We start from the raw sequence: 15,446 nt of genomic DNA, 5'->3' as shown, positions 1-15,446 counted from the left end.
TCCTTGTTTTTTTACATTTTTTTTTTTAAACAGGTATTAGCACTTTTATTTGAGTTAGAGTGTGAAGTAAGAATCGCAACACGGCTAGATCGGATTTGCGGCTGACCTCAGCCTCACTTCATTTGATTCGACGGACTTGTACATCAGGAAAAATCTGAGAGACCTTTTTAAACAGAAGTAGATTAGGTTACGCAGGGCACTAAACTTACTTCACGGCGATTTGCGTACAATTAGGAAGTACCTCGCCATCGCAATGCCACAACGATTTATCTTTTTTGGTGTTGTCAGGTGTGAACTCGAAAGACAGCGCGCGATATGAGCGCACAAATGAAAAGTCGAACTGAAATAAAATTCAATTAGATAATATCGACAATTTCCATGAGAATGTCATTCTTTTATGTACTAACTAATTCATAATTGGCTATCATTGATTATGCCGTATAAGCAAGATGTCTTTGTAAACAAGCGTTACTGTCAAATAGGAGTTCCTATTTTCCAATATATTTAATATAGCGCTTCTAATAAAAGTAGATTTAATTTGAGTACGGGTGGATACTCACAGGATCTTGTCGTTGGCTATTGCCGATAGCTGTAAGAAAGCGGACAAAATCCACTCTGGAACATTCTTTCACAACACAGATATTCATAAGACCGTCTCCCAGGTGGGCTCTAGGGGCAAAACCAGCTCGCGATTTCGAGCAACGATTTGCTAATAGTGAACAGCTTAGTGATTGCAGCTTCCCACGAAACGTATCGGAGAGCTGAGGCCGCTCTGCCGGGGGGCACAATGGGGTTAGCCGACAACGCTCACAGCTAAGATGAGTGTACCAAATAGTAAAACAACGCACAAGAAAAGTAGATGTGAATATTTATTGGGAAGCATGAATCAGAAATGCTGTTAAGGTAGCTGTCAGCAAGCACCTTGCTCATATTGATTTTGAAATTTCTTAGATTATTGTTATTTTAAATCGATTTAAATTTACAATTCATAAAACCTGTATCTGAAATTCGATTGGCCCGATCAAAGCGCGACACTGAAGCGAATAATATTAATTCAAGCTCATAAAGCATATAAGAAAATCGTTAGGAAACCTGCGATGTCTTTATATTCTGCATGTACAAACTACACTATATGTCGAAAAGCCCTATTTGGACAGGGTAATTAGTCAAGCAGCTTTAAGAAAGGTGAATATACCCTTTGAGACAGAAAGGAAGCTTGTTTCCGGAAACGTCATTTTCAAGAAGTTGTACGTCTACTTTGCCCCCGTATGCGCGATTCTTAAGCAGAGTCTGCCAGCCTGTCCAACTATAACGAAGAGGTCCCATCCATCGATACTTCTCGGCACTCTGAACATTGTCACCAAAAAATCCATAGGACAGAAAACCGGCAAAAAATCGAATCAGCCGGCCTTGGCTGTGAATGCTCCCTAAATCGATGCGTATTCGAGAACCTGAAAACGATGTGCCGAATTTCGTTTACTAGCAATAAATAGAATTTTTGCGCCAAGTCTTTTTTCGAAGAGCCATAATCGCATAACAGTTTGTTTATAGAATTTATCATTACAGTCAAGTATTACTGCTTTGACTATGCAAATTAAACATATGCATTTGCTTTAGCCTTTGTCAGTAAAAGTAAACCCGAAACACAAGGGAGTTGTCCATGGAAAAATAACCGCCACACAGCCAATAAGTCAATATCAGTTACGAATCAAAATTTGTCTGTCTTTTATACATTTGCTATTTTAGCAGAAATCTGTTGCGAACGGTCCCACAAGAGAAGTTTCATAGTTCATAGAGGTGTTTCAAGGTGCGCTCACAGATAAAAGAATCTTCTATGACGATGATGACGAAAATGGTAAAATAAATTATTTACTTACCTATGCCTATTACAAATTGTTTACCCTTTCAAGTCTGATTAAAGTCATATAATAGTGCAGGTACAAAGCCACGATGTTATTTATTTAGGTTAAGATGACGTATTTGGTTATTTGTAGCGTGTCGGGTTTATTACTGCCACGGTATGAGCCCTGGGCTGTTTCACTTGCTCCAATTTATAGATACAGTTATCCACACCACAGATGCAATTCACGGGTATTTTCAGTTCATAAGGACCTAAATTAATTGAATACTACATTAATCTCTGTCCTTTTTGTGGCATCACTTTCGTGGTCTGAATAGTACTATCATCATTTTTCGTATTGGGCCATTAGACATTACATCAAGTGGCTGGCTGTTCTCAGCACGAAACAACGTGCGCTTACGACCAGATTCTAAGCTAAATTACCACGTATCCCGAAGTTTTTTGAGCATTTATGTTGTCCACTGCGCTGTCGCGGGGCTAGAACTACCATACCTTTCAACTTATTTTCCACAAAGCGTTTGACATCTAGTGTTTCACCACCTCTCAATACCAATAGACTCTAGTGTTCCTGTTACTCGAACTACCGCAACGACGAGACAGAAGCTTTGTTTGAAAAACCTTCTATAATACATCAACTGGACTCGAACTCAGATTCGGGAAGCTTTGAGCCATGAAAGCACGACATTATTATGTCCAATGGTTCATCTTGTGTTGTTAACACTATTGTCCTAAAAAAGTAGACACCAACGAGAGCTTGGTTAAGACATGAAAATGGTCATAATTTTATTGCTTTGATAGGTCGCACCTTTAAAGGTTCTTTTACGAGATCCGCATTTCACGTGAGTGGGCAAAAAAAGCCAATGTAATGTCATCATACGGTCTGATGATGCATTTATTATTTTCTGTATATTTTTTCTTAGTCTCTTGCATCTGCCCCATATCCGATTCAGGTAGCTCACAACATGTACGTGACAATATACATAAGATTTGTCAAATTTTGTACATATAGATGATCACGTCAGGTAGTTGAAAGACTATCCCCAATAAAAAATGAATACACACACGTAGCTTCGTAAGGACCAGGTAATCAACAGGTACAGACTTAGTTGTCGCTCATTCTGTGTGCACGTATAGCGGAAAGAGTGTATATCATCAATCGCGGTTTGTGAACTGGAAGAAAAAAGCGCTACGACGAGGGTTGACCGCATGCTGCCGACTTCATTCATGGTAGCGCTGCTAAAAGACCTCAGTATACACCATGCTCTGATAGTGATGCAAACTATTAGCTACTGCACAATCGAATTTCCTCGAAGAGGGAGACTGGCTGTTTTGGCAGCTTTTTTGAGGGTGTCCGAACTCTGCATCTCTTCTATGCGGACGGACAGACAGACAGACAGACAAATGGACACTGGTTATTTCATAATGGCCTATTTTTGCCAAATTTCCGAGTATGATTTCCCGTCAGACAGCAAATAGTATCTAAATCGTGCAATATTACCATTTTGTGAAAACCATCTGCAGCAGAACTGTGCATGCCTCCTCGCTCCACTTTATCGTAAATATTTAATCGTACTTCTTTTATTCATCGACTCACCGGCACTATAGGTTTTTAAGGTGGGTCTGGGTTGCTTTGTCGACCTATTTGATTAATGTTCATTTTGACAAATACAGCTTATTTACTAACTGCAAAAAAAACGTTACACTCAACACGCTTACCTTGAACGGCAGCTTTTATGCCATAGTATACGCAAATGTATCTAAATCAGTGTCTGTGCCTAAGGCGAACTGCTAGCGTTACTCATTGAAATAAATTAAAGAAACCAACATCGATAAGCAAAGTTGAGCCGCGGAACTGAATTAGATAGTTTGCTTAGATCTAATACTGTATAGCGTCGAAGGCGTGGGCAGGGTATGGATGAAAAACAGGTTGTCCTGCTCTAAGCGTTCAAGTATATTCTGCCGCTTGTCCATCCGTTCTCTTATACGTACATGTATATATGTATGTATAAGAATAACGTAAATGCTTCTAGCAAAACTGCCTTATTCTGTGTAATTCACAGTGACGAGCGTAACGGCAACATCATCCGATGTCCACCGACGTGGCGCACTATGGCCTGGATACGAAAGGCTGGTAGGCCAGTTATTGGCAAACGTGCCAATAAGCTAAAATATAGATATAATATAGCAGTCATCTTGACATTGACACAGCTTTATCGGCCACACAGAATAAGAGCCAGTGACGGTTTCATAGGAACCTGTGCCTACATATCACTGTATTTTTTTGCACACACATAATTAACGTAAGCATCCATTTTCCCGTCTTGGAGAAAACACTACCTCGTTGAAATTGCACGTCAATCATAGAACTAGATGTTGAAATCTTGAGCGAAATAGATTTGCACTGCGGACCCTCGACAAAGTAATGAGAAACACGCCTGTCGTGAACACACAACGACTTTACAAAAGCCAGTTCACGAACAGCGGTAATAAATATTTAAAAAAAGACACGCCCAGAAAAATATCTTTTGCAGAAAAGACCCTTTGCGAACGGAAGAAATGACGAAACACACAGGAGATATTATCAAACCTTACATATGACCTGTTTACGTTACGGTGGGCCAGTGAATTTAGTCATATACGTATTTTTACTGCAACGAAAATTTCATTTCAGCATTTTTCTTTCGTGTGTGCCGTAGTCTTCCTATTGGTAACTATCGTACGTATGATTACGGGTACTACGCGATGAGGATTCTTGACAGTAAATAGGAAAATAAATCATGGTCCAAGGACGCCAAAGGGTCGAAAATTCTTCATCCTTGCAAGGTCAGGCTGATACAAACCCTAATTCAGTTGCAGGGACGCGTACTTGGGTGCGCGCGTTTATCATAGCCACTGTTTGTATTTTCTATCGTAACTTAACATATATATATCACGAGCTTACTTCATGACGATTCAGCAACGTTTGGCGCTTACGTTAGAAGAAGATCGTCATTAATTTAACAAGTGATGATCTGTAAGAGTCGTATTTAACTTTATTCTGAGAAACGTATGTTACAACAGACGGGTGTAGTAGTAACGCGATAATGAATATGGAGACCATTTTTCCTTACCACCAAATTACTTTCAACGCTACCCTCCCCGCCTGGCTTAGTTATAATATGCAGATACAGGCAAGCTTACCAAAACGGTAAAGCCAGCCTTTGGGGATGTTGTTTTCGTATTGCGTTCGACCTACTGTGAGCCTGATAGGGTCAATAAGGTGACGGGGTTTATTCACTCAAGTGAGTCAATTTATTCGATAAATTGGCAAAAAGCGTTGCATCGGGAGCCAGGAATTCATTTGAGGAACGTGCGGCAAGACACGCCTGCCAATTGACAATGGTCGGTTGGTCATCATTATGTGCGTCACGATCGACGTCATGCTCCAATATTTGCAATATGCGAGAGAGCCGTGATACCATTAGCATTAGGTAAAAAGGGCAAAATAATGGAAGCAATGCTATTGTGAAGCTGGTAGCAAGTTCACTTCATATTAAACATCAAAGACATCTATTTGTTCTAATGTTCATTGATAATTAACTGTATAAGTTGGTCCATGCATCGCAGACGTTTAGTAAGATACACCCACTGGCACGTATACCATTAAATAATAGTCCCTTTGTCAAGCTCCGCATGCGGACAATAGCAGAATATAACGCTATTCTAAATGCCAGTGCAATAAGATATGAAGCATAATAAAAATAGTGGGCTTTTTAAAAACTTTTTTTCTTACCCAGTTACCATTCCTTTTTATCTTTGAAATATATTGTGTATCCTGCTTCATTTACCGCTAAGCGCGAACTGGCTTCCAGTAGAAGGCACACTTTATTATATATGAGCATGTGCGTTATTTTCACATAGATGCGTCAATGTGTTGGTAGGTAACTATCGCAACCTATGTCGAAATTGAGGCCAGGTTTAAAACACTGCTTTGGTATCGAGGTATGATTTATTGTCATTGCTGCAATATGTAAAGTTCTAATATCTCGTTTCACTGTAAACGTATAATTTAAAAAATATCAATATAAGCAGTGAGTTCTAATAATGGATTATAGTTCAAAGCCTTCTGCCGTCATGGGAACTTCGCAGTTTGTCACATCAGTCTGTGTCTCCTACCCTTGAAGACAGAACGCGGATGTTTACGTTCGGAATGACTTACTCACTGGTTTACCATTAACGGTACGAAAACTAACAAGTAGTATAACTCCTATAGAACCTAGATAATAATATTAAAGTAGACTTAATTGGGACGAAAATTGGTTAGCTGTTTATACGCAACCCGCGCTGCTAGAAGGAAAGCAGTTTTTTTTTCTGAAAGAAAACAACAGATTTTTAGGACGAGGCTGAACTACTTTTAAAACTAGGCGAAGATTAGCCAATGCCAATGTCTTCGCACCTAAAGTCTGAATCGCGACGTGTTATTTCTGCCCCAGAGCGGTAGTCTAAGCTGTTGCTTGTTTTCAAGCGAATTCTGAAGGATCCGAGAGATATTTCTGTACATTAATGTAGAACACCACCAACAAAGCGCAGTTCTAATTGTGAAATGGTGTAAAAGCGCACGTCTGTCGATGCAGGTGTCTCATTTTGAAATTGGATTTAATCGAAACTGCACACAGAAACTTCACTAGAAGTATAAATTATTGTGTCATGGAAGCCAGATAGATACTTTCTAAAGGCCAATCATGTTATTATCATATTTTGTTACAGTGTACATTTCAGTCGTTGTTATTCAAACGCTTAGAACGAACCTAACTAAACCAAATGATATATTATTTCAATTTCGGCCAGAACTAGGCGTGGTCACGTCTGATATGTGGAAGCTCCAGGTCGTTGTGCTTCTTCCGTAAAGACAAAACCGTTACGAAGGAGTGGAAAGCTGCATAAGCTTGGGCGAGTCGACATTACATTGAACAGAAGACCACACGCCTTTGGGCGACACGAACAACCGATACGAAAATGCCATTAATTAAAAAACTGGGTTGTAAACAGTTTAAGGCTTCACGGAGGGTAAGGTTTTCTTTTAGACAGCTTAACAGCCTTGAGTTATATCAACTGTATGGGACGCGTTCGAGAAATACCTGTTAGCGGTTTAGGTCTCAACTAAAAATCTGTTAAAGGAAACGACAATTGCATTAAATAAGAGCGTCCGTTGAATGTGTGTCTTTCAGCTCTCGTAATTTTTGCTCTTCACCATGATCTAGCTCATGAATAGGTAATATTAATTTCACCTAAATACCTTCCGCAACGACGCTAAATCACATACTGCCTTATATCAAGCATGCTCTGTATGCAAAACAGTGCGCCGTATGACACGTAAGGGTATGCTCGACAATCGAATAGTGGAGTGAGACAAACCAGTCGTCAAAACAGACATTTGTCAGATGAATGATCAGGCTTTTCGTATGGCAAATGATCGTTTGTTATAGCAATAGTAAAGTTTAATCAGAATCTCATATTGGACGAAAATATTTTCTCAAAATCTGCTAACTTGGTAAAAAGTGTCCGGACTGGCAGACGCACACAATACGCATAAGGAGCTGACTCTCCTACTACGCCTACTCACCGATTGCAATGTGAAGAGCACTGTTCAAAGCACAATGTGCCCCGGTCGTTGTGCATACGAGGGCGTCTGTGCTTCCTGCAGGAATGACGCCCACCGGAAGGGATGGTCGGCCAGGCAGTTCAAATCCGCTCGCCTGCACATTGACTCCGCCACTGCCCCCTGCTGAAGTCTCGCCGTTTCCAGCTGCTGATGCATCGAGGTGCTTCTCATCCTGCAGCAATTGGTGGGTCGCAGCAGTTGCAGCTGCATCTGCACTCCGCAAAGTTTTCTGCATTAAACCATTAATTAATTCGTTTGCCATCCCATCTCCACCAACACAGACCACGCTGAAACCAAATAATACCAATATAGGCAACAAAATACGTTACTATATACAATTGAAGAAAGCCTTCAACAGATTCAAACAAACCCTTACAACTTCCGATGCAACGACCACAACCAGTTTCATCCAAGCATTCTCCACGTCCGTAGTCACAGTACGTCCAATAGAACAGAGTTTCAAGCGTCATCATGCGAACGTTATCATATCGATTTGCGTATTTATATCTCAGATTATGGTTGTGGTACATCGTTATAGAGTTTACTTTAGAGCGCATCATTGCTTTTCAATAATGTTTACATATTATAAAAGAAAAAAACTGCATAGCCAAATAATGTATTGTCATTTACTTCCACGTGACGACGGAAAAAGCTTTATATATTATACTACCAATGAAACCTTTTATTGGCCTTCTGAAACGTTCCGTACTAAGGTGAATCAGTGGCCCTTTAGAGACGATTCTGTAAAATCTGCTCTAATAAACCAGAACGAGGACTTAGTAGCAGGGTAAGACATTACTTTAATGTAACAAAAGGTTGATACAATGTTTTAAGTAGTACTTGAGCACGTTTTATAGCTTCACTGCAAATAATGCGCTTAATATTTATGCTTCTACACGGACAACTTAGTGGTAGTGGGCGAAGTAATATGGATTCATGATACTAAGCTTTGTATGTCCACCAAATCCTGTGTTGGCCGAAGGGACCTGCCCCTTTCATTAGCATGTACAGAACTTTGAAAAATAATTATAGCTACTAATTCTTGTCCTCATTCGACTGAATACCAGGCCTGCAGAAGCAAGGCCCCCACCACATCAGTGAGCCATGTTAACATTATCCTCACAAACATTGAGGAACATTAGGTCTGCATTCTATTTGAACAGCGAGCTGAGGCCGTTACAAACCTAGTGGAGTGTAATATAGACGTAGATCATAAATAAGGTTATGATTGTATTAACTGAAAGGTAAACAATCACACAAACGTGTAGTAGATCTTCAATTATCACAAGGTAGTATATGTTGGCTATTTATATCAGTTACAAACAACTAAAAAGAAAATCACAGAAGCTATCACTTCATATAACGTAAAGTTCATAGCATAGCTACATGATGAAGAATAGTATCAAAATGTGTAGAAATTTACCTAAAACGTAGAAATCCATGCCATATTTCTGCCGTTTGCTTCTACCGAAAGATGTTTCAAAAGTAGTACGATTTTTACAATGTTTTAGTATATTTCCAACAGCTACATATGATGAGTCAAAGGAAATCAGTCGCTTTAGCTTTAGAATTATGCAAATAAATGTAGTACTTCCACTCACGTGTGAAGCGATGTGGTCCGATAGATGTTTGGTTACTTGGCTGAATCGTTTGGTGTTATAAAGGAAAATTGCGTAAATACCAGAAGAATTACTATGTATGATAAATAATAAAAACATCGAAATCATACAGGAAGAAAGGTGCGTACGTAACCGCACCGTTCCACGGAATCAAATCATTCAATATCCTTACATACATCGGCCTAAATAGTAACCACGCTCAACAACTGCCGGTGTATCTACAGTCGTGTTTGATTTGTTTTTTCCTCTAAATAGTAATAATTTGTCGGGTTAAAGGGTCTTACCCATCGTAAACACTGAGATCTTTGTCTGTTACGTATTCTCTAGAGTGACCAGAATGCGTTGTGATAACTATTACGCAATGGATACCACATATCTGGAAAACGGGTGCAGCCTGAAACACAGAATAGAATAACCAATAGCACCAACATTAGATATTCACGCAGAAAGTCCGTTTCTTCTTAAGGCTTGCATAAAATATTTATTAGTTAGCTTTGCATTCATCTTCAGTCACCATCTATCGGACAGAGAAAACAGAAACGGCGTTGAAAAGAACCACTCTCACTATGTATTCCATCCTTTATGGGAATGAAAACGGTTTCTATATTTCCCTACGTAAGCAGCTTAGCCGTTAGATACTTTTCGTTTTTCGAAAGGCTGGACCGCCGTCGCGTTCACCGATCTCAGTACATATTACCAAAGCCATCAGTACGGGTACACGACCCACTTATGATGATTCATGGCATAACTACTGCGCCAGCGGCGGAGACGACAGCGTCTGATGATTGACGAAGGGATATACCGCCCCTAGCGTGCAACATCGTAGTGTCGTTCTAGCAGTGCTCTCTTTGGTAACGTTAGCAAATTATTATCACGATCGATCCATCTCGGTTGCTCTTTAGATCTCCTGACGGCGAATGAATCAATAAAGGGCAGTACATGAATAATACAAGGGCGGATGGTTCATGTAATGAACAGGAGGTAAAGCGGTTCAATTCTAACCTTAAAATAACTTGTTCGTTAATCTAGTCTACGATGATATGTATTTATTCTAAGTAGCGATATTGTAAAAACTACTAATAGCATGATAGGAACATGTTATAGGCCAGCCGTTGTCGAACTGGTGCTAAAACTGATCGGGCTCTATTGAAAAAATCGAAGAGCCTAAGTACTTCAACGATGATATACTGACGATCTTGTTATATGCTAATTATATATTCAATGCCCGTCATTGTTGTGCCAGCTTTCGATTCTTTAGTGATTTTTTAAAGCTGCGGCCAGAATAATTTAAGAGCGCATTTTACAATCGTTTTTACACTCTTTGGACGAACAAAGGTCTCTGGAATCTATCTGGAAATTGTTAAAATTTCAATAATAGTCGTGTCTTTTTAACGAAATGCTTCAAGGTACGGTTTCGTTTTGTGTAAGTTATCCACAAAGACTTGTACTAGCGGAACTTAACCTAGAAGAAGAAAGAACAAAAGCTTCAATCATGAACGTTCTAGGACGCTCACATCTTATTAAGCCATAAGAATATATTGACCCATCTTTACAAAGTACGCTAAAATAATGTTTAGAAGCACTTTTTTACTATGGTAAACATTAGCTTTTTAGAAACAAAATTTTAGACAGTTACATCGTTCTAAACATGTCTAGTTAGTACGTCGCCGAAGAAACAAATCCCCAGTATGCATATTATCGGCGTGAACACCGCAATGACGTACCTTTTCGTTATAAATGGTCCGTGCCCGTTTTCGGCCGCCAAAGGGGTTGATGAAGACGAGCAATTTGCGAGGCCGATCGACGAGGGTCTCGATCGCTCGCCATACGGACGTAACAAAACGATCTCGTGCTCCAACGGTCTCAAACACCAACTGTAAACTTCGTAGTCGAAGTAGGGAGCTACTATTCTGTATCGCGAAGTAGATTCGAGCAGCTGGACCGACCTTTTAACATATTATATATACGTAACGTGACACGAAAAACAAATGAAGCCATGCGAAATTGTGTTAGTTACGCTTTATTGCAGTAAACGAAAATTCGTTAGTAATTAGATAACACTCAACTTGCTGATTTCGCAGCTCGATGGCTAAAAACACACAAATATAGTAACACAAATTTTAATGCTTCCCTACGAATAGTACTGCTTAATTCCGGTAACAATCATATATATAAATATATATGTTCGTAGGGTGGAGTTCGTAATACCGGAGCGACAGTTTGCGGGTCTGTAAATTACGACACATGACGGTGCTAATTGAAGGGGGCTACTGGGGTCGCCTAGCGACGAACAGCGATTGATGCAGATATTAATAAAAATTGTGACAAAATACCTGATCAGAGTAGCTATCTGATGTTAATCTGCTCGCTTTAGGAATGGACAACAACATCGATACATTTGATCAATAAGCATATTTCAAACGAAACATATAGGGTGTATACGAGTGTAAATACAACACATCTGCGTGACAGCCAGGCCATACAAACCTTGCTCGGGAAATTTTCTCGGCATTGATGATTGACTGTGACACTTGCCGTGTCAGGGACGATGCGTGACAGCAGTGTCGAACGGTCTTGACTTGAATTGGTGTCCGTTGTGACGGTGGCCGTCGCTTTGTGGATGCGGCAGCAGCAGCAACATTTATACGGATGCCCCTGGGTCACAAAGCCTAATGCGCCTCTCGGGCCGCCCGAGGACAGCGACGTTGGACACTTGCAAGCGGTCGCTGATAGTAGACGCTCCAGAGGGACATGGACATCTGTGATAAAAAAAAAATAGCTGCATCCGTGTTATCTAACGTTTTGGGTTTGCCTTAGATAACCATATTAATAAATAAATGACTTCAAGTATCAAACATATCAATGGTGTATGTTATAAAGCCTATTCAGTATCATGCGTAACATTATACTGTTAACTATTCTTTTTTACGGCCCAGTTCCTACAGCCTCTACCACACTCCTTTACGGTCGAAAAATTATTAAACGAACCGATTTTTCTCTATATCAGCCTCGGTTGTATCAACCTTTGCTAATTATGGTAATAGTCGTTCCCCAAATGAATTGCTTGTTTTGCCTCTTCTCTTGGCGGCTCCATCTGCACCTCCGGGTTCAGCCTATGCCCCACCCTTCGGTCCTATCAACTCTCCATACCCATAGCGCCTGCTGACGTAAAGCAGTTTGGGTCGGCCTCGTCTCTGTAAGACAATGACCCTGACCCATTTCTGGTTGTTCTGAGCATTCAGCGCCAATTTGGCACTATTTTACCTAACTCTTCCTTGAGTTTCCGCCATGCGCCTAACAAGCGCAAGCTCACGAAGAACAATTCGATATCTACGTAGAACTAGTGGTTAGTAATCACCGTTCACTTGATTAATTAATTGTCTGTAATTTTATGACACGCCTGTTAGCTATGACCTTAGAGAACTTCGTACCCATTGCAATTCGCAAGGGCTCTCCGACAGCGAGGACACACAAATATCATACGCTTGAAAATAAGTGTAGGTGGAAAATAATAAAAAGTGTACGCCATAGCTCTCTTCTTCCGTTACTTTTACATGATTGTAGCATAGCACCGTTTTAAGTGACGCGTCGCGGTTATGATCATTAGGATTGAAGCTAACTTAGTTCATATTTCTATTAGCGTTGCTCTGCTGCTCCCGTAAAAGACAGAGTCTTACAGACGTAGAAAATTAGAAACGATACAATTCGGATGCAAAAACGATCTGATAATTGATTTCTAAAGCAGGTATACAATTATTCTAGGGTGCGATGCCGATCAGGAATGAGGTTTTTAATCTGATAATGCTTTATTCAGACTTAGAGGTATGGAAAAATTCTATTTTTCAAGTCACGCATTTTGAGATGGTATATTAGATTAGCATGTTTCAATCGGTCATTAACACGGCCATACAAAACGGTTAAGTCATCTATTCAATATATTTATATATATATTTTTTTAATGTTTTATACATATAGTAGCTTTCAAGATATACAAGGAATGGCCCATATTAAAATCACGAAAATAATTGTAAAATGACCAAGCTTTTGATAAGCGCCTTCCTTTCAAATTCTGTGATCTTCCACTTAAGCCTCCTTATTGTCAGTACTCCGTCGAAGTGTTCCGTTTCGTTAGCTTAATAAAAAAAAGTCATAGACCTCGTTATCAACGTTCACCTTGCGGCATCAAGAGCGAAGGAAACCTAAAACGGTACTTATAGTTGCTTGAACGATGCCCCCTCTTCATCTACCCATCTCGTAGTGCCACTGTGCATCTTTGGTTCGTATACTTCGCCAGACTGCGCGCTTATGACCTTCGCGCCGATATATCTCTATGTATATTGCTGGAGTAAAATAGAGCATTCAGGCGTTTCTTTTCTAGACGCATCAGCAGCAGCTATTTCGCTTTTCACCATCATCGTTCCGCGGGGTCAGCAGTATCCAAAATCAAACAACTGTTATCCTTAGCTCGACGCTAAGAAGTACTTAGACGACTTAGAGATTGGAGCAAAAGATCTCATTACTTCTGCTTTCTGTCACTTCCGCACCCCTTCTCAGATTTTTGTCATTAGGTAGAGGTTACTTGACGTCCTATCTGACCTCACTTCTATTCGCCTCACTACCATGATCCCCCTTAATTTTCAAGCGGGCAAGTCTCTATCTGGCTCTCGATTGTTATCGAATCCGTCCTTTTTTCATATTCCCGAGACGCCAGAAGACTTCTCATTACGGTTTCCGTGCATTGGGCTTCTTTCAATGAACGATGTTTTTTTGGATCGCTCAAATGGGACAAAGACTATTTTTTACTAAACAGTCGATGCGTTAACTTAGCGACGACCGCATCAGGCGGCTACAAAACGACTTGTTAACGAGATTATGACGTTGAGTGGGCTTCTTTTTGCTTGTTGGTTTTTGTCTTGCGTAATAGCAGGCGTTGGGCTAGTGCTGTTGGGTAAAATAATGCCAAAATCGTCCCACAAATTGTGTCTTGCTGGGACGAGGGAATTGCTCAAATAGCCAAACGATAACTAACTAAATATAACAATACCAACAGTATTTACAATTAATTAATGTAGTACGCATCCTTGCTCTCTCTCTGTACATATATATGTCGGATGGTATCAGCGCACAGCTTTACCATGCGGATAGTATTTACAGTATCGAATTATTCTACTTGCTATATATTAATATATTGAATTAAATAGCTAGGGAGTCTGTACACTTACTCAGTTGAAATCGAGGGCGCAGTTCCCTGTATCTTGAAGACATCATAGTTGGGATTTTTCTAATAATCTTGTTAACGTTTTCCTTGTAGGTGTTTCATTATCTACATACTACTCCTCCTCTGTGAAGTTCATGATAGAGGATAGTTTGCAAGATAGCAGGTAAACTGTACCTCGCTCTGCCACCAGCGCCATTTTAAAGTTTTCATAAGTTAGCTAGCTATCTGGGCAAAACATCGCTTAGTTTTCTATCTCCATGTAGGCAATATCTAATTCCCACTTGAAGTAATTCTTTTTTAGTATGAACTCTAATTGCAGGTAGTTTACCTTTGCGAATCTTACCTTACACTTTTAACGCCTTGTTCCTATCTTTAAAATATCTCGCCTGGATAGTTCACAGGGTAGAAACTGAGAGAACTGCTATATGGGGTAAGCCTAATCTGATCCAGGTACACATGCACCAGCCATTAACTACAAAATACCCGATACCCATTCTTTGCACCAAGCTGGGCTTTAGCTTCATGCCCAGATTCAAAAATGCATATAAAGTGCACACGTTTTAAGACACGAACTGTCGCATATGATCAGTAGTTGGTACCAAATGTACGTTCAACAAAAATATTTTGAATACAGTAAGAACCCGTTTTTGTGTCCTAGTTTTATGAGATTTTGGCAAATTACACATGGAGGACGAATTTAAAGATAATAAATAGTCGTAGTATTCAAACGGTGTTCAATAAATCTCAGCAAGGTTATACGTTTGTCGTTGTCTATCTGTACGGATCCGAGTAAGATTAGACCCAAGTGCTTGCTTAATGATGGCCAAATTCGCAGTAGACTGGATTCTTCATTTGGATAGATCTTCCTCGTCCGCGTTCATCTGCACAAAAAAAAAATGCCTTTCTTACTCCAGTCACTGGTGGCTCCGCAGTGCGCGGTTCTCGTCTAGCGAAATATTGCGATGTTATTTACGCTGTTGTTCGCGTTTCTTAACGAAGTAGCGATCAGGTAATGGTAATTCAAAATACGTCATTCGTTTGATCGCTGCCATCGCCATTGACTTTGAACTAGGATTATACAGCGTAGCATGCCATTCCCTAACGTCA

The 15,446-nt window shown here is 40.1% G+C and overlaps 1 protein-coding gene across 2 annotated transcripts in view; it reads right to left on the bottom strand.

The window, feature by feature from the left end:
* Window positions 1-15,446, bottom strand: part of Cerk (Ceramide kinase) — a 32,291-nt gene that overhangs the window by 2,256 nt on the left and 14,589 nt on the right. For both annotated transcript variants that reach the window (XM_086973131.1, XM_086973130.1), the window contains exons 3-9: window positions 11,609-11,880; window positions 10,846-11,067; window positions 9,406-9,515; window positions 7,464-7,789; window positions 1,196-1,451; window positions 561-813; window positions 210-340 (exon numbers count right to left, since the gene is read on the bottom strand). In XM_086973131.1, coding sequence (XP_086829257.1) covers window positions 210-340; window positions 561-813; window positions 1,196-1,451; window positions 7,464-7,789; window positions 9,406-9,515; window positions 10,846-11,067; window positions 11,609-11,880 — 1,570 coding nt within the window. The remainder of the gene's footprint in view (window positions 1-209; window positions 341-560; window positions 814-1,195; window positions 1,452-7,463; window positions 7,790-9,405; window positions 9,516-10,845; window positions 11,068-11,608; window positions 11,881-15,446) is intronic.

The sequence above is a fragment of the Varroa jacobsoni genome, unplaced genomic scaffold (genome assembly GCF_002532875.2).
Source record: "Varroa jacobsoni isolate VJ856 unplaced genomic scaffold, vjacob_1.0 contig01400, whole genome shotgun sequence".
NCBI classification, from domain to species: Eukaryota; Metazoa; Arthropoda; class Arachnida; order Mesostigmata; family Varroidae; genus Varroa; species Varroa jacobsoni.
The sequence above is the reverse complement of the archived record's forward strand: the minus strand, read 5'-3'. Positions and strand labels throughout refer to the sequence as shown.